The 20,623-nt window shown below is 38.1% G+C and overlaps 1 protein-coding gene across 1 annotated transcript; it reads left to right on the top strand.

Annotated features, from left to right (window-relative positions):
- The first annotated feature begins 1,057 nt into the window (after nt 1-1,057).
- LOC124096140 (pantetheine hydrolase VNN2) lies at nt 1,058-14,478 on the top strand. Its single transcript, XM_046449703.2, has 7 exons — nt 1,058-1,275; nt 1,399-1,529; nt 3,677-3,869; nt 5,841-6,129; nt 7,862-8,235; nt 9,110-9,280; nt 13,976-14,478. Exons 1-7 carry the CDS (start codon nt 1,063-1,065, stop codon nt 14,150-14,152), a joined length of 1,548 nt encoding a protein of 515 aa, XP_046305659.1. The 5' UTR covers nt 1,058-1,062; the 3' UTR covers nt 14,153-14,478.
- Nucleotides 14,479-20,623: the final 6,145 nt, after the last annotated feature.

The raw sequence follows: 20,623 nt of genomic DNA, 5'->3' as shown, positions 1-20,623 counted from the left end.
GGGAAGATGTTCAGGAGGGCATCAGAGGTCACATATTGGTGTGTGTGTGCGTGTGTGTGTGTGTGTGTATTTCATCAATGCATGTGGTTATTTTCCTTTAACAAAAATGGAAGTTGTACATTAGCTGAGTTGTAACAGAGATGATGATCTTTATCATCAACAGTCTTAGATGCTTCATTATCCCTGGCGTCTACTTCCCACAATAGAAAGAAGAAAGGAATTAAAGAAGGGAGGAAGGGAAGAAAGAAGGAGGGGAGGAGAGGAAGAGAAGGTTAAAGGAAGAGAAGGAAAGAAGGCAGGGAGACCAACCAGGTGGCCTGGGGCCTCGAAGAGGAAGTCTTGATTTTTCCTCTGAAACAATCCTAACTAGGCAGCAGCATCTGGGAGTCAGTGCTTTAGACCCCAGGGATGTAGCAGTGCACACACTAGATAGCTCTTCTGTTTTTTTTTAAATTTTATTATTATTTTTTTTAAATACACAACAGGGGAATGCATTACAATTCTTATTACACATATAGAGCACAATTTTTAGTATCTCTGTATAGACAGCTCTTCTTTATGGAGCATAAATTCTCAGTCTCTAATAGGAATGAGTAAGTTGGAGTGTTGATTTGGGTAAATTTTGTACTCAATACTGTTGTGCATTCTCCCAGTGGTAAATATTTAAAATTTTTTCTCCCCCTCTAAAAAAAATGTGATGTTAAGTCAACCAACAGAACAAAAACTTGTTACCAATTTTTAAGGTTAGTAAACAAAATGTTTGTTGTGCTACAATTTTTCACATGAGAGTTAATTTTGTTATTATTTCCTTTCTGTTAGCAAGAGGATAATTGCACTATATTTGAATTTTTAAAAACATGACACTAAATCTTATCAATAGGATATGTTATTTACTCTTTAAAATACTTTCTGATTGTAATCCTCAAAAGTTTCAGACCAGTTGTGTTCATAGAATTATAAAATGAAAGTCCAGTAGTTGGCAGTCCCATTACATAAATGTTCTCCCTTCTATAAATGCCACTTAATGTTAGTTTCATTTTCAGAAACCACCCAACCTTGGCCATGTCCACTTCTTCTTTTCCAACCTCTGCAGTATTTTTTGCCCTGATCACCCTGCCTTTCTGTGCTCCGGATACTTTTAAAGCTGCAGTATATGAACATGCAGTCATTTTGCCAAGTGGAACAGAAGTACCTGTTTCTCAGGATGATGCCTTGATCCTCATGAACAAGAATATAGATATTCTGGAGACAGCAATTAAGCAAGCAGCTGGTCAGGTATTCTTTTATTTCTGCAAGTTACAATTTTGGGGAGGGACAAGGGAGTTGGAATAAGACTGGTGGTTGAATTGTCAATTTTGCACACAGAAAAACAATTTTGATTTGATTGGTTCTGAACAGGGTGCTCAAATCATTGTGACTCCAGAAGATGCGCTTTATGGATGGAAATTTACCAGGGAAAGCATTTTCCCTTATCTTGAGGATATCCCAGACCCTAAGGTGAACTGGATTCCATGTCAGGACCCCCAGAGGTATTCAGCTATCCTAGTTGTTTGTACTAAAGTGCTGTAATTTCTAAAGCATACATGTTCACCAAAGGAAAATTATTTTATCATATTATGGTATGTATTATGTTTATATTTGGACATTTGTCAGGTTTTGAAAAATTACACTTAGAGGAAAATATTCCAAGCTCTCCATTGAAGGGACCACATTTGACGTTCATAGAGTTTATCTGTCCTATCTTTTCCTAGATAGAGAAGTCTTCCCATGGACTTTCTAGTGAGTTATCAGACCTTCTGCTTTGAAACCGCATTTCCCTGTGCTCATAGAGCTAATCTCCCTGGAAAGAGGTTACTTAGAAACCTTTCAATGTAAAATATTTAATATATATGTATATATTGAATATATAAATCCTCTGTCTAGCATGATGAGAAGATGATTGATTTAGACACAGATTGCACACACACTCATTCTTTGCTCTTTCACAACTCATTCCCTCTTTCTCTCTCTCTGTTTTTAAGTGCCAGGGATTGAATCCAGGGGTGCTCCACCCCTGAGCTACATCCCCAGCCCCTTTTATATTTTATTTTGAGACACAATCTTGCTAAATTACTTAGGGCCTTGCTACATCGCTGAGGCTGCCTTTGAGATTGTGATCCTCCCACCTCAGCCTCCCAAGCTGCTGGGATTATAGGCATGTGCCACCACGCTTGGCTCTTTGCTCACTCTTGTTCACTCTTTACCTCATTCTTCTACCTCATTTACAATTATTAAATATTCCTTTGTCATGATCTTGTTGGAGAATCTTAGATATCACATTTTTCTAGGCACTTCTGATGATTCTGAAGTTTATCAGAATAAGAGCCCGGGGGAAATGACTTTTCTTAGCTCTAGAGAAATGAACTGCAATAAGAGAATACTATCAGTCTCTGATATAAAAAAAAATCCTCTCTTTTGTGAAGAAAGTCAATAGTTGACTTCCACATTTCTCATTAAAAACAACACGTGTGGCAAATTTGCAGAAGAATCAAAGATCATAGTGGCCACAGGAACTAGTGAAAATTGGGGAATAGCTTCTTCCGCAAGGTTAATAAATAGCTCTTTCATTTTCCCTAATAGAAGGAACAAACTTTGACCAAAATGAAAAAAAAAAAATAGAGCAAGGGGAAGTGTTTTGCATCATTACCTGAAACAATACAATTACAGTTATCTCAACTGGTGGATTGAGATTGCCCTCACAGACACAGGGAACACTCCAAGAACAGCAGGTCTGGGGAGGCAGATCAAGAATTCAACTTTCCGTATCTTAAGTTGGTGCTGCCCTTTAGTCACCCAGGTGGAGATGTCCTCCTGGCAGCTGAATATACACCTCTGGCATGAGGGGACAGATGGAAGTCTGGAGATAGAAAATCAAAGTCCACATACAGATGATTTTTAACTTCCAGAAGAGTCCACCTGTGGATTGACTTAGAGAAAAGAATAGAGAACAGGCTTGAGCACTAGAAAGTTTCAGGGTTGACATGTAGAAGAGATGAGGAGGAACCAGTGAAGGACACAGAGAAGAGCAGTCAGTGATCAGGAGAGTGAAAGGGTGAGTGCAGGGAGAGAGAGACACGTTTCCAGGAGGAGAGTGGAGCTCTGTCAACTCCTGTAGATAAGTAGGGTAAGATTTGAGTTCAGGTAAGACTGGGAGTCATTGTTGGCGTTATGAGAGTTCAGATGATAGAAATGAAAGTTCATCTGGAGTGCTTCCAATGAGAATGAGCCAGGAGCAACTGATGACCATAAGAGGGACAGCTCTCTTGAGGATTCTTGCTGTAAGAGTGAGCTGAGAACAAAAGCCATATAAGGAAGGGCATAGAAGGTCAAAAGAGTTTTTTTCCCCCTACTTTAGAAAGTACTAGAGTATATTGTATACTGTTGGGAATAATCTAATAGAGAGGAGACAATTAATCATGCCGAAAAGTGAGTAGTGAATTGCTGGAGCAATAGATGTGGCATAAAAAGTCTTCATCAGTTTAAGTATAATGTGTGTTTTTAAAAAATATGCCCTTCTCTCTGAGTGGTTTTTATATTGACACCAATTGTACATAGACCTTTACTATTGTTATTGTCTGTGTATGAACTGACTTAAATATATTGAAAATTTAAATGTCTTCATTAAAATTTGATTTAGATTTGGTCACAGTCCAGTACAAGAAAGACTCAGCTGCCTGGCCAAGAGCAACTCTATCTACGTTGTGGCAAATATTGGAGACAAAAAGAAATGTAATGTCCATGACTCCAAGTGTCCGTCAAATGGCTATTATCAATATAATACCAATGTGGTGTATAATTCAGAAGGAAAGCTGGTGGCACGCTACCACAAGGTAAGACAGAGAGAGCAGAGCCAGATATGAGAATGGGGAATATTATGTTTAGGAGTTTGAGCGTTAGTCCCTATATAATACAATATCATTGGAGATTTTTGGTGAAAATGAGTAATAAATGAAGTGGGATTCTAGGGGGAAAAAAAAACTGATCTGGAAAAAAAATGTAGAGAGAGACCTGATAGAGAAGTGTCATTATGGTCCAGGACTGAGATAAGGTTTTGTGTTTATAAAATAAATAATTTTACTATTGATGAAAAAGGTATAAAGCTGATTGTAATGTGGATACCATTTAATAAAGATATGGTATGAACATGCTTCAAAATTGTAAGAATTAGTTTTTTGCATAAATTAAATTTTTATCAAATCACAAAATATTCAATTTTCAGTACCAGTTAATTTAATTACCTTTTTGTAGATTTAAGTTTAAACCATACAATTAAAAAAAACATTTTGAATTTATATATGACAGCATAATGCATTACAATTCTTATTACACATATAGAACACAATTTTTAAATATCTCTGGTTATATACAAAGTATATTCACACCAGTTCGTGTCTTCATACATGTACTTTGGATAATAATGATCATCATGTTCCACCATCATTTCTAATCCCATGCCCCCTCCCTTTCCCTCCAACCCCTCCACCCTATCTAGAGTTCGTCTATTCCTCCCACGATCTCCCTCCCTATCCCAATATGAATCAGCCTCCTTATATCAAAGAACACATTTGGCATTTGGTTATTTGGGATTGGCTAACTTCACTTAGCATTATCTTCTCTAATTACATCCATTTACCTGCAAATGCCATGATTTTATTCTCTTTTATTGCTCAGTAATATTCCATTGTGTGTATATGCCATGTTTTTTTAATCCATTCATCTATTGAAGGGCATCTAGGTTGGTTCCACAGTTTAGCTATTGTGAATTGTGCTGCTATAAACATTGATGTGGCTGTGTCCCTGTAGTGTGCTGTTTTTAAGTCCTTTGGGTATAGACTGAAGACAGGGATAGCTGGGTCAAATGGTGTTTCCATTCCTAATTTTCCAAGAAATCTTCATACTGCTTTCCATATTGGCTATACTAGTTTGCAGTCCCACTAGCAGTGTATGAGTGTACCTTTTTCCCCACATCCTCGCCAACACTTACTGTTGTTTGTATTCATAATAGCTGCCATTCTGACTGGAGTGAGATGAAGTCTTAGAGTTGTTTTGATTTGCTTTTCTCTAATTGCTAGAGATGTTGAACATTTTTTCATATATTTGTTGATTGATTTTTTATATCATCATCTGAGAAGTGTCTGTTCGGGTCCTTGGCCCATTTGTGGATTGGGTTGTTTCTTTTTTTGCTGTTTAACTTTTTAAGTTCTTTATATACCCTAGAGATTAGTGCTCTATCTGATGTGTGAGGGGTAAAAATTTGCTCCCAAGATGTGGGCCTTCTATTCACCTCACAGATTGTTTCTTTTGCTGAGAAGAAACTTTTTAGTTTGAGTCCATCCCTTTTATTGATTCTTGATTTTGATTCCTGCACCAGAGGAGTATTATTAAGGAAGTTGGGGCATAGTCCCACATGATGGAGATGAGGACCTACTTTTTCTTCAGGAAGAATAATGCATATCATTAGCTTTTAAGAAGCATATAGTTTTGGGGGCTCTTAGGGAGATATTTGGCTCCTGAGAGACAGAGAGATAGACAGAAGGAGAGAGAGAAGAGGAGATAAAAGACATGTTCTGGACACATGTTGCTTATTTCTCTACATTGGCCTTGGAAATTCACTTCTGATTGTCAGATTCATTCACTTTCTAGGATATGTCCTGTTGTCCACTCTAGCAAAATCTTTTACTAACTTTGGAGGGCTTTTATAAGTCAACTCTTCTATAAACAAGTCTTAGTTGGTATACTAAATACTATGCATATTATTACTAGTCTTAGTTGGTATACTAAATACTATGCATTTATTATAGTACCATCTCTACTCGGAGCCTCAGTTTGATGCCCCTGACAAGCCGGAGTTAGTAACTTTCAAGACTACATTTGGAACATTTGGCATTTTCACATGCTTTGACATACTCTTCCACGATCCTGCAGTTACCCTGGTGGAAGATCACCAAGTGGATACCATACTGTATCCCACAGCTTGGATGAATGTTTTGCCCTTTTTGACAGCTATTGAATTCCACTCTGCTTGGGCAATGGGAATGAGAGTTAATCTTCTTGCAGCCAACACACATAAGGTTGGCCAAAGCATGACAGGTAATTTACAACCAGGTATGATGTGTAGCGTATACTTCTACACATGGAGAAACTAATGCCTCAGAGATGATCTGCCTTGTTTTTTTTTTTGCTTTTTGGGTGAAACTTCTCACTACGTCCATCCTCCTTTTAAAAGAAAAGCTAGGGCTGATTTGTAAGTTATGGTCACGATAAAACTTTACCTGTACTATTTCATGTAATCATTACAACTCTGTATGAGGATATTACATCCCAATTTACTAACTAAGAGACAGCACAAATAATTTGCTAAAGTCTCCCCAGCCAGCAAGTGGCCAAACAGGGAACTAAAAAGAGATGTGTTTTAAACTTGCAAAGTCAGAAGCTTATATTATTTTTAGGCTGCCATATAATAAATTACCTTAAAAGTTAAACATAAATGTGACTTAAAACAACAAACATGTATTATTACACAGCTTCTGTTTATCGGGAATTTGGCAGGGGTTAGCTGGGTGGCTTCAGATCATTCTTGTCTCAGGTTACATCAAGCAGTTGGCTGGCTAGCCAGTCATCTGAAGATGAGTCTGCGTCCAGCATAGCTGGCTCACACCACCCTCAGTAGGAACTCTCAGTTCCTCAGTGGGTGTTGGCAAGAGGCCCTCATTTCTTGCCACATGCCTGTCCATAGGACTTTGTAATAAATGTATCCTTGTGGCATGGAAATGTACTTCCTGCAGGGCAAGAATTGAGAGAGGAGAGAAGAGAGGCATAGAGAGACAGAAACAGAAAGCAAGGGAGGGAGGAAGAAGTTATGGTGCTATTTATGGCCAGTTATCACCATCACTTGTACAAAGTTTTGTTCATCAGAAGGGAATCACTAGGCCTAGGGAAAGAGAATGAGATCCACTGTTGGATAGAAGAGTATAGGGTGTTGATATAACATTCGCACAGCCATCTTAAATGTTAACCACCATCTCATTAGATAACTATCACTTTCCTGTACTTCCTCTTACACAAACTCCCCTGCCCCACTAGTGACCTACCCCATGGTACCTTAATCCTAAACCAATCCCAGAAGGACATAATCCCTTTGCTCTGGAAAGCCCCATGGTACCATCAACCTAAATTAATCCCATGCTATTCCTCACCCACCTAGCTCTGATGTAAGCACCCCTGAGCCTATCCCATAGCACCACAGCTACAACTCCAAACTCCTACTCTCTAAAAGCTGAACCCCCTTACATTTTGGGGGCCTGGGACCTCTCTACTCTGTAGAGGAATGGCCTCTATTTGTCAGCTTTGACAAGTAAACCTCTGTGTGGATCTCTGCCTGGTCTCTGTCCTTCATTTCTCACTCACCCATCTCTCACTTTCTCACTTTCCTTTCAAAGAGTGTTGAATAATTTTTGGACATATTTGAAAACTGCCACAGTGGAGAACGGAAAAGAATTTTGCATTAGCTTTCCCTACATTTCAGAGACTCTTGGAACACAAATATTTTTATATTTGGTTTAATTTTCCATAATGCTAATAAAGAATGCTGTCATATTAAATTTATTTGTAAGTGAGACCATCAAACTTGTAGTTCAGTCACTTACTTCCAAGAGAGAATAGAAAGAGTCATTGGGTGTTCAGTGTCACAGGAAGTCTGTATGGCCTCTCATTGTCCCAAATGAGGATGGGATCATACGCCAACTCTGAGGGGTGAATTATTTGTGTGTGTGTGTGCGCGCGCCTGCATTATTGTTTCAAAAGACTTGTCTTCCATTCCCAGGCAGTGGTATCTACGCACCTCACTCTCCCAAGACGTATCACTATGACATGAAAACAGACTCAGGACGCATCCTCATTTCAGAGGTGGATTCACATCCTCGGAAATCCCCGGACTACCCAGCAGCCGTCAACTGGAATGCCTATGCCAATACCATCAAACCCTTCCCAGTACAGAAAAAAACTTTTGGGGGAAATGTTTCCCACGATCAGTTCAACTTCACAGAACTTTTTGAAAATTCAGGAAACCTTACAGTCTGTCAGAAAGAGTTATGCTGTCATCTAAGCTACAAAATGTTAGAAAAAAAAGAGAACGAAGCCTACGTTCTGGGGGCTTTTACAGGACTCCATGGCCGAAGGCAAAGAGAGTACTGGCAGGTAATCTAAGATTAAGTAAATGGAGTGTTTACATGTCTGTAAATTCCAGGTGAACTTTTAATATTTGTTCCGGAAAGTCCAGTGCCTTTCTTGTCAAGGCACCAACAGGATTTCTCTCACACATACTCACACACAGGGATTAATCAAATATGGTATTTGCTATGATATTTAAGTATTATCTGGTCTTTTTGCTTTGAGCACATTTTAAGCAGTGATTTTACCATGACTATTGTCTATGACTGATGATGAACTAGTTTGCAATTGTGGTGAACGCAAGAAGTCTTCCTTAATTAGGTTTCGCCAACAATCTGAATACAGTCTTATTTTTACTTGTGAAACCAACAATGAGTTGGAGTGCGCTTTTTACTTAGTTCCTCTTCTAATTGGATGTCCTAGTCTTTTTGTTCCCTTCAGATGACAAATTTTAAAGGTTGAGACTTTTTCTAGTATGTTGGTTATGAGTTTGCATTTTCTTAGACTCTATGCCTTACTATCTTCTAAAGAGAAGGATATGGAAAGAGGTGAGGTTCATGGGTGGTCCAAACTTTAATCATCCTTTCAGCATCAGTACTATTGTGGCCCCAAGACCCCCCAGTTCCTCAGACTTAATGCCATCATCTACCATACCAAAGTAATGGTTTGAGTCTAATTCTGAACTGATTTATTCCTTTCAGTTCACTTGCTTTTCAGGAAATGGATCAGTTCTTAAATGGCTTAACATTTTCAAGAAAGCAGATGATTATAAAAAAATATGATTCCAATCTCTTTATGGAGAAAGGAAGCTTTGCTTTGCTATGGTTAAAAAGCCAGTCAACAGTTCTTGGACAAGTAACCGAGATATCAGGTGTGTTTTATCTGCATCTGTTCCACATAGGTGTGCACAATGCTGAAATGCAAAACCGCTGATTTGAAAACTTGTGGACAGCCAGCAGAAACTGCTTCTACAAGATTTGAAATGTTCTCCCTTAGTGGTACATTTGGAACAGAGTATGTTTTTCCTGAAGTGCTACTTTCTGAAATTCGCCTGGCACCTGGAAAATTTGAGGTAAGAGGATTTCAAGAGTATTTCAATCTTCTCTTTCTCTGAAGCCAAGTCAAACAAGCTGTGACAGTTGCTATGGCAACTTTATCAGTTTACATTTGCTGTGCAATGAAATTCCTTAAAACATATGACATCTCTAGACAATGGCTCTTAGCCCTGATTTTGTGGGTTGTCAGTTTGAACTGGGTGTAGACAGCCTGTTTTTCTTGTTTGAGATGGGTTCAGCTGAAGTTGGCTAACCTCATTGTTTCTGTCACTTGGTAGTGGGTTGGTTGGGGCTGACTGGTTTGTCATGGGATTGTGTTGAACAGCTGGCATGATTAGGGCCATCTCTCCTTGTGGTCTCTAATCTTTCACCAAAGATGGACTTTTTCACATTTTAGTCAAATGAGTCCAAGAGCATAAAAAGGAAAAGTCACTTTGGACAAGTTCTTTGCAACCCTCTGGGTGCCTATTTACATGTGTCTCATCAAGCAGAGCAAGCCACAGGAGCAATGTAGAACTTATGAACTGAAGTCACTATTTATTGAAGGATTTTTGTTTCTAGATTGCCATTTTCTTTGGTCGCAGTTGGAGACAAGCTGAAAGCTGGACATTTATTTTATAAATTGTAGTGCTTAACCAATTAATTCACAGAAGAAGCTACACTCAAATCAGAATTATGACTGCAAGTTTACATTAGCTAGTTTAAGACTTGCACACACACATGGTCATAACATACTTATACTCTATCAATTAATGTCATCTCCGAACTGTGGCAACCAATGGCAGGGTTACAGTGAGTAGGCTGGAGTCACTGCATGTTCTATAAGGGGAAATAAGAATCTAAGTTAACTCATCCAAGGTATTGGGCAAAAAAGCATTAGAATTGCAGATTTCTAGTGGTCATGTCAGATGTCTATATTTTTGCACATTATCAGATTGGAAAATATCATATTTATAAAAGAGATAATTCTGTGAAGCCAACAGTTTAACATATAATACAGGCTTAAGACTGTGAAATCCAGAAAACAGGAATCCTTGACTGCTATAGAACCTGGTTAGGTTGACTCTCACTAGTCAATTAATAAACTGAACAGCTAATTATAGAAAATCATGATCAGATCTGAAGTGAGGAGTCTGGAGTCCAAATTCCAGTAGCTGAAAGGTGGCTGGACTGGCAGAAATAAGCATAGATGAACTGAAAATATCTGAGCTCACTTCAAGGGAGTACAAGAGGAAAGCAGAGTCTCATAGCTGAGTGAAGTCTAGCCCTACTGGTACATGAAATCCTGCAGGCTTCCAGACAACTGAGCACACATAATCGAATTTTCCATGCACTACTTTGATATTTTTTCTATGACATACAAACATAGACTCCCCCCCTCCAACCCCTGCCCTGAGGAACTGTCCCAGAGTAGGACTGAGAATTAAAACTCATGAAACCATCTCATCCAAGGGGAAAGAATAAAAAATGCTAGAATTTTCTAGACTAGGTTAAAGATCTGAAGGCAGAAATGCCATTTCATTCACTCTGGACCACACATCAGAATGTGGTATTTGAAAAAGTTGGATGGAAACAGTTGAAGAAGAATTTGAGAATATATCAAGAACTTTGTCAGTAACCATTTTATTTCTTTGTTTTAACATTTTCATCACAACTGGTGTCAGAGAATTAGGAGCAATTAGAGAATGATACCAAAGTCTAAATGTTAAATTGTTGAACTCACAGGCTGTGTAGGGCTCAACTCTAAACTTAGTCATTCTTTGGGGGTCATTCTGTTTCCCATCTCTGGATGTGAGAGAGGGAAGGAGGGAGGGGGGGAGGAAAGGAGGAAGGAAGAAGAAAGGGAAGGAAGAAAGGAAGAAAGGAAGGACCCCTATCCTTTAAATTAGGAACTTACAATATAATTATCATTTGTATCTTACTTAACCTACTCCAGCTCATTTTCAGAAAGAAAAAATGAGATACAGATTGCATTAGATCAGGAAAGACATATAAAAGGCCCTTGACAGACAAGGTCTTTGGTATAGCAGGTAGGGACTGCTACAGTCAGGGTGCTATAGATGTTCATTTTTACATGTGCAGATTCAAAGTGGCATGAATTTCCCTGAAATATGTCAGATTCTAAGGAACAAATACTAACCAAACTCACAAGATGGATGAAAGAGAACATCCATTAATTATTTTTGAAAATAGTTACTGGAGAACAGTGAACTATCCTTTCAAGAAGGCTTTGCACTAGCCAGTCTCCTCAAGAGTCCAAACAGAATTAATACAAAGCTGGTTGGGCGTTCATGGAAAAGATTCCAGGAGATATTGTGTTTCTCTGCTTGATCCAAAGACCATGTAGGATTAGGGTGACTAGTTTTCTTCAAAGAGCCAAACAAACAGTAAGCACTTCTTGATTTGTTCAGTTCTTTCTCTGTTAACCTTGAAAAGCATGGCCCTTCTGTTAATATATTATTTCTGGAGAGACCAGTTATAATATTGTAAATGACAGATATTTTACATCAGCTATGCTCACAATGTCTTCTTGAGCATTTGTCCAGTTCCATTGACCAGTAAACACTCACTGGGAAAACATTTACTTATTATCTTAGACTCCCATTTTGGAGAAATTTTAACATACTTAGTAAGTATCTTTTCCCCTCCACTACTCTAGTTTTACTCTAAGAAGGTGGAATATTCTTGACGATGCCCACAAGTGTCAAAATGTCTTGCTCTAGTACCACAGGCAAGTCAGACTTCTTGCTGACAGCAAAAATGAAGTCTGACCTTAGCAACTAACTAGTTATATAACCTCAAGAAAGCCACTTAACCTCTGAATTCTTATGGAAGAGGAAAAGATCCTTTTATCCTCACTGACTTGGTTAAGATGCAGTATGATAATGCACATGAAAGCAGTCTGTGAATAGTGAAGCATAAGAATTGTCTTCTAGAGAATAGAAACATGGCATTTGCAGGTAAATGGATGGCTTTGGAGAAGATAATGCTAAGTGAAGTTAGCCAATCCCTATAAGGAGGCTGACTCATAGTGGGGTAGGGAGGGGGAACATGAGAGAGAAATAGATGAATACTAGATAGGGCAGAGGGGTGGGAGGGAAAGGGAGGGGGCAGGGGATTAGCAAGGATGATGGAATGCGATAGACATCATTATCCAAAATACATGTATGAAGACATGAATTGGTGTCAACTTTATATACAACCAGAGATATGAAAAATTGTGCTGTATATGTGTAATAAGAATTGTAATGCATTCTGCTGTCATTTATTTTTTTAAAAAAATCAATTAAAGAAACAAAAGCTTCATGACCAAATGGGAAAGACAGGAAGCACTAGGGTTAAAGAATCTTCTTGTGAAATAGTTATACTAACTTTACATTCACACATTGCATAAAATTAAACGAAATTTCACAATTGTCTTCTAGGATTTTTTTTTTCTACTTCCAGTTATAAAATATATTTTCCCAGTTCCCAACTTCAACCTTGTTCAAACTGTCTTTTCCCAGCTGATCGGTTTCTTTTTTTTTTTTTCTGACTGTATGATTTATTCTTTTCTTCACTAATCTTGAGCTCTAGACAATAGTGGGATATAAATTTCAACAACTTGCTTTCTGAGGAAGAAAAGGGAAAAGCTCTGTTTTCTGGCATTTGCAAATTATTTTGGTGTAACTATTCTCACCATGATCAACTTCTAAAATGGCTCGTGCTATGGTTTGGAGAAGTGCCCCCCAAAGGTTTCCAGACTTGGTGCCCAGGCTGGCACTATTGGGATGTTGCAGACCCTGCAGGACGAGTGGCCTATGGGAAGTCCTCAGGCCATTGTGGGTGTGTCCTTGACTCTGTGATGTAAGCAGTTTTGCTCCACCATGCACTCCTGCCATGATGTGCTTCCCCTCAGAGGCACAAACCATTTTGATCTGGGACCTTCAAAACCATGAGCCAAAATAAATCTTTTCTCTAAGTTAATTATCTTAAGTATTTTGTTATAGTAACAGGAAACTGACTAACAAAGTTGACTTAACAACACCTGTGACTGTTTCTGGAAATTTAACAACCTGTTCTTGTGAACCTATACCTCAGTGGCTCCAGCACACCAGTGGCTCTAACTCAACTAGAGAATAAAAGCACATTGCCTAGGCCTGTCACAAACATTTCCAAACCAGAATGAACCTTTGCTGCTCAGATTTCCACTTCCCATAATGTTTCTCTGCCATACAGCTGTAGGAAAAAAAAAATCCTAACTTCTTTTCCTAGATTGTATCTCATTCTGGCAAGTAGACCAGGCCAGCTTTTTTTTCCTGAGACTTCCTAAGTTCTTATCTGTTTTCCTCTCCAATATATTAATATAAGGTTTCTCTATGGTTAGAATCTGCTCAGTTTTACCACCAACTTCTCAGTTGCTTAAGGGAAAAATGTGCTCTATTTCCTTATTTTCTTGCAATAATTCAACCCAATGAATCATTTCTGCTGCTGCTGATATTGACTTTTCATTAATGGTCACATTCAATACTTGAAACTGAAATCATGAACCCTCTTAATTGCTCTAGTTTTCATTATATGTAAATAGCTATCCTGCCAATCCTGTCTGTTCCTCTTTCCTGAGCAGGAATGACTTGATCAACCACTTTACCTAGGGTGGTTTCAAAATTATTAGTTCAATTGCAATACGTGTTTTAATAAAGCTGACTGTACTTTGCTTACTTTCTCTTTAGGTGCTAAAAGATGGGCGTTTGATAAACAAGGGTGGATCTTCTGAGCCTATCTTAACAACGTCACTGTTTGGGAGGTGGTACATGAAGGATGCGATTTACAATTCATGTCCACCCAACAATTCAGCTATAACTTACCTGCTGACATCTATATTACTAATTATTTATAAAATATTATAATGATAATAGAAATCTCTGTCATTTTAAATGTATTTTTCAGGTTCCCAAGTGAAAATCTAAAGGCCTATTTAAGGTAGCATCAATCAAATATTTCTATTTTTTTCCATTAAAAATTATTTTTTAAGTACTGTAATTTTCTTTCTTTCTTTTTCATTTCTTCTCCTTTTTGACTATTCTAAAATGTTGCAGTGTGGTACAATGAAAAAAGCATGGAATTTAAGATAAAAAAAAATGGGCATCACACTTACTAAGTTTCAATCTGTGACTCCTAGTGTATACCTGTGAGTGTGAGAGAGTGAAGAATAAAGTTTCCGGGATATTGTAAACATAGCTGTGTCTTTGAATTGAATAAGTTCCCTTTGACATTAAAGACCTTTTGAACTCACATAGTTTTCTGTGCTACTGATTAGGGAGAATCTGCTTTCAAATCAGATAGTAATGTCAAAGTTCATCTTACAGTAAAGTGTTATTTTGAGATGTTCTTGAAGAAATGATAGCTATTCGTATGGGTATTCTGGCACATTCTGATAATCCCAGCAACTTGGGAGGCTGAGGCAGAAGGATTACAAGATTGAGGCCAGTCTGGATAACTTCACAAGACCTGTCTCAAAAAAACCCCCCAAATTAAAAGGAATGGTGATGTTACTCAGTGGTATAGCACCCTTGGGTTCCATCATCAGTACAAATAAATAAATAATAACTATTCTAAGTTCAATTCAAGGAGACCTAACTGATGATCCCAAACTATTCCACCTGAAGGCTACAGTTTAATTTAATAAGCTCAAATTCCACAACACAAAGACCATTGTTGTTAATGGTGTAATTCAACATTGGATAGTCTACTTCTTTCAATGTACATGTATATTCTATGTTACTTAAAACATCTCATGTATTTATTACCAGTCACTTAATGGTAACAAATAAATATCTTTGCATTTTTAGTTTTTAAAATTTTATATCTTCCCAATTATTTTTAAGTTGATTACTTGTACAGTAAAAATTATAATTGAGGCATTTGTGTTTTTTTATATTGCTATCAGTCTACATATAGATTCAATTTAAATATTCTAAAATGCAATAGAAAATAAGACCACTTTATAATTTAGTGGCTACCTATTAAGAGAAGAGATATGCCCAGCAAAATCAAGCTTCAGAAGTGACAATGAGCCATTTGCTTTCTGCTTGCTGTCTTGCTTGCTCTGTCTGCATTGTCCGGCAGCGGCATATAGAAGTTGGAACTTGGCATTGCATCTAATAGACTTAAGAACTTTGTGAATAAGCCAAAGTGTCAATAACAACCCATGCTCTTATCACCTTAGAGAAAAGACTTGTGGCTTATTAAGTCAACTTAGATGCTTACTTGCTATTCTGGATTGCCCCATGAGAGGCAGAGGTCCAGATCCGCCAGCCACAGTCTGCGCGCCGCTGCACGCGGCTGCCGGCCCGTCCGCCGGCCCGTCCGCCCGCAGCAAACGTGACTGGGTCCCGCTAGCCTCCAAGACGCAGCTTGGCAGGAAGAAGTCTTTAGCCAAGCCTTCATGAATTAGCTAGCTGGGAGCTGAAGCCAACCGGAGACGGACCAGTCCCACCCCTCCCTTAGGACACTCCGGCAAGGAGCCTGGGGCCCCGCCATAGCAGAGAGGTGACGTCATCGGAGTTCGGCCGTGGGAATTCCTTCCCAGCAGAATCCACTTTAGCAGGTGTGTGACTCCCTCCCCATCCAGATACAAGCAGCCAGGAAACTTCATGGACCTCTCAGGGGTCGTGTCTGTAGGGAAGTAGAGGGGATCCCCGACCCCCAACCCCCCATATCACCAGCGGTGACTCCCAAGGTCTTAGCCGCCAGTTTACCACAGCACTAGGGCTTAAATGGGACACGCGGTGGGGCTGCAAGTGTAACTAGATCTCTGGGGAACCGCTTCTGGTGAACAGGACCTGGCTGGCTGGCTGACAGGAGGAAGGGGAGTAAGGGCCAGAGAAGTGAAACGGCTCTGGACTGACAAGTCTGAGAGACTCCCAGGAGACGCCTTACAGGGATTGCTATGGGCAGGTAGAGAGCAGAAGCTCCGCTCGGAGGGCACAGCTCCGCCTACTGGAAGAGAAGAAAATGGATCTCTAAGACTTCAATATTTTTTTTTCTTCTTCTCTCTCTATTCCTTTCTCCCCTTTTCCTTCTCTCTTTCTTTCCCGTTTCAAGTTTTATCATTCTTTTCATTCTCCTCTAATCTATCTCTCTCTCTCTCCTTCTTTCTTTTTAAGAGCACCTTCATTCCCCTACCCCCCAACTTTCATCCCAAGCATTACGTCTTCCATTATGTGTAATTGTCTAAATGCAAATAGGTGAAGGTCTCAAGGCTGTATATAGGGCTCCTAAATACCTAGCTACTACCAACACCCTGATCCAATTGCCTGTTAGTATCCACCTTCAGTAGAGCAATCTTCTAAAGTAGCCAAGACATACTAACCCTCGTACCATCATAGCACCTAACCTAAACATACAGTCCTAAGAATAAATAACAAATCACTATATGCATACAGAACCTGGAAGCCTTTTATGAACTGAATGAATCAGCTTTAAAGTACAATAAAGCCCAACATTTCTAGGCATAATCTCCCACCACAAAGGAGAGACAACAGAGATATACAAAGCCAAAACAAATGTATAGGAGAAAGCAGTTATAAAGCAGTCAAACAGAGCTGGAAAGTAACGTGAACAACATGAAAAAACAAGGGAAAAAAGGACTACAAACAATGCAAGACAACTTAAATCTACAGGAGGACCTAGAAGCATCAGAAACATGGACAGGGAAAGAAATCAAGGCATACCTAACTCAGATGGAACGGAATATTAGAGAAGACATGAGACAGCAAGTCCAAGCATTGAAAGTATATTTTGAAAATGAACTAAACAAACAAATTCAAACTGCAAAGAACGAGCTTTACCAGGAGATAGAGATTAAAAAAAAAAAAAAAAAACCAAACAGTAATCCTAGAAATGCAAGAAACCATAAACCAGATTAAAAACTCTAACGAGAACATTACAAATAGACTAGATCAAGTAGAAGTCAGAACATCAGATAATGAAGACAAAGTTTATCAACTTGAAAAGAATATAGTCAACACAGAAAAGATGCTTAAATCTCATGAGCAATCTATCCAAGAGATATGGGATCTCATAAAAAAACCAAATTTGAGAGTCATTGGGATAGAAGAAGGCACAGAGGTTAAAACCAAAGGAATGGACAACTTATTAAATGAAATAATCCTAGAAAACTTCCCAGAGATGAAAGATGGAATGGATTGCCAAATCCTGGAAGCCTACAGGACCCCAAACATCCAAAACCGTAATAGACCAACTCCAATACATATAATTATGAAGATAGCTAACATACAGAACAGGGAGAGAATATTAAAAGCTACGAGAGAAAGGAGGCAGATTACATTCAGGGGTAAACCAATTAGGTTAATGACTGATTTTTCATCACAGACTTTGAAAGCGAGAAGATCCTGGAACAACGTATTTCAAACGCTGAAAAACAATGGATTCCAACCAAGAATACTATATCCGGCAAAATTAAGCTTCAGATTTGACAATGAAATTAAAATCTTTCATGATAAACAAAAGCCAAAAGAATTTGCAGCCAGAAAACCAGCACTGCAAAGCTTTTTGAGCAAAATACTATAAGAAGAGGAAGTGAAAAATAGTGCCCCAAACTAACAGTGGGAGGTATCTCAGTAAAGGGGGAGAAAAATAACCAAAGAGGAAAAACTAGCCAAACTAAAATAAATAAATAAATAAATAAGCATGACTGGAAGTACAAACCAAATTTCAATTGTAACCTTAAATGTTAATGGCTTAAATTCACCAATCAAGAGACATAGGCTAGCAACCTGGATTAAAAAAAGAAATCCAACAATATGCTGCCTTCAGGAGACTCATATGATAGGAAAAGACATACACAGGCTGAAGGTGAAAGCTTGGGAAAAATCATACCACTAACATGGCCCTTGGAAACAAGAAGGAGTGGCCATACTCATATCGAATAAAATCAACTTCAAGCCTAAGTTAATCAAAAGGGATAAAGAAGGACACTATGTACTGTTAAAAGGAACCATCCACCATCAAGACATAACAATTATCAATTTGTATGCACCAAACAATGGAGCTGCAATGTTCATAAAACAAACTCTCCTCAAGTTCAAGAATCAAATAGACCACAAAACAATAATTATGGGGGACTTCAATACACCGCTCTCGCCATTGGACAGATCCTCTAGACAAAAGCTGAACAAAGAAACTATAAAACTCAATAACGCAATCAATAACCTAGACTTAACCGACATATATAGAATATATCAACCATCGTCAAGTGGATACATGTTCTTCTCAGCAGCACATGGATCCTACTCAAAGATAGACCATATATTATGCCATAGGGAGACTCTCAGTAAATATAAAGGTGTGGAGATAATACCATGCACCATATCTGATCATAATGGAATGAAACTGGAAATCAATGATAAAAGAAGGAAGGAAAAATCCTACATCACATGGAAAATGAACAATATGTTACTGAATGATCAATGGGTTACAGAAGACATAAAGGAGGAGATAAAAAAATTCATAGAGACAAATGACAATACGGACACAACATACCGGAACCTATGGGACACAATGAAAGCAGTTTTAAGAGGGAAATTCATTTCTTGGAGTTCTTTCGTCAAAAAAAGAAAAAAACAACAAATAAATGAACTCACACTACACCTCAAAAACCTAGAAAAGGAAGAGCAGGACAACAGCAAATGTAGTAGAAGACAAGAAATAATTAAAATTAGAGCAGAAATCAACAAAATTGAAACAAAAAAAAAACCATTGAAAAAATTGAAAAAACTAAAAGTTGGTTCTTTGAAAAAATAAATAAGATCGACAGGCCCTTAGCCATGCTAACGAAGAGAAGAAGAGAGAGAACTCAAATTACTAACATATGAGATGAAAAAGGCAATATCACAACAGACACTACAGAAATACAGAAGATAATTAGAAAGTATTTTGAAACCCTATACTCCAATAAAATAGAAGATAATGAAGATATCAATAAATTTCTTAAGTCATACGATCTTCCCAGATTGAGTCAGGAAGACACACACAATTTAAACAGACCAATAACAAAAGAAGAAATAGAAGAAGCCATCAAAAGACTACCAACCAAAAAAAGCCCTGGACCGGATGGGTATACAGCAGAGTTCTACAAAACATTCAAAGAAGAATTAATACCAATACTTTTCAAGCTATTTCAAGAAACAGAAAAAGAAGGAGTTCTTCCAAATTCATTCTATGAGGCCAACATCACCCTGATCCCGAAACCAGACAAAGACACTTCAAAGAAAGAAAACTACAGACCAATATCTCTAATGAACTTGGATGCAAAAATTATCAATAAAATCCTGGCGAATTGAATACAAAATCATATCAAAAAAATTGTGCATCATGATCAAGTAGGATTCATCCCTGGGATGCAAGGCTGGTTCAATATACGGAAATCAATAAATGTAATTCACCACATCAATAGACTTAAAGACAAGAACCATATGATCATCTCGATAGATGCAAAAAAAGCATTCGACAAAGTACAGCATCCCTTTATGTTCAAAACACTAGAAAAACTAGGGATAACAGGAACTTACCTCAACATGGTAAAAGCTATATATGCTAAACCTCAGGCTAGCATCATCCTAAATGGAGAAAAACTGAAGGCATTCCCTCTAAAATCTGGAACAAGACAGGGATGCCCTCTATCACCACTTCTATTCAATTTAGTTCTTGAAATACTAGCCAGAGCAATTAGACAGACAAAAGAAATTAAAGGCATAAAAATAGGAAAAGAAGAACTTAAATTTATCGCTATTTGCAGATGACATGATAATATATGTAACAGACCCAAAAGGGTCTACAAAGAAACTGCTAGAGTTAATAAATGAATTCAGCAAAGTGGCAGGATATAAAATCAACACACATAAATCAAAGGCATTCCTGTATATCAGCAACAAAACTTCTGAAATGGAAATGAGGAAAACCACTCCATTCACAATATCCTCAAAGAAAATAAGATACTTGGGAATCAACCTAACAAAAGAGGTGAAAGATTTATACAATGAAAACTACAGAACCCTAAAGAGAGAGATAGAAGATCTTAGAAGATGGAAAAATGTACACTGTTCATGGATAGACAGAACTAACATCATCAAAATGGCGATATTACCCAAAGTTCTCTATAGGTTTAATGCAATGCCAATCAAAATCCCAATGGCATTTCTTGTAGAAATAGAGAAAGCAATCATGAAATTCATATGGAAAAACAAAAGACCCAGAATAGCAAAAGCAATTCTAAGCAGGAAGTGTGAATCTGGAGGTATAGCAATACCAGAGTTCAAACTGTACTACAAAGCAATAGTAACAAAGACAGCGTGGTA

The sequence above is a fragment of the Marmota monax genome, unplaced genomic scaffold (genome assembly GCF_021218885.2).
Source record: "Marmota monax isolate L192 unplaced genomic scaffold, Marmota_monax_Labrador192_F-V1.1 WCK01_AAM20220418_F8-fsc00030, whole genome shotgun sequence".
NCBI lineage: Eukaryota > Metazoa > Chordata > Mammalia > Rodentia > Sciuridae > Marmota > Marmota monax.
Note: the sequence above shows the minus strand (reverse complement) of the source record. Positions and strands in the feature narration are given on the sequence as shown.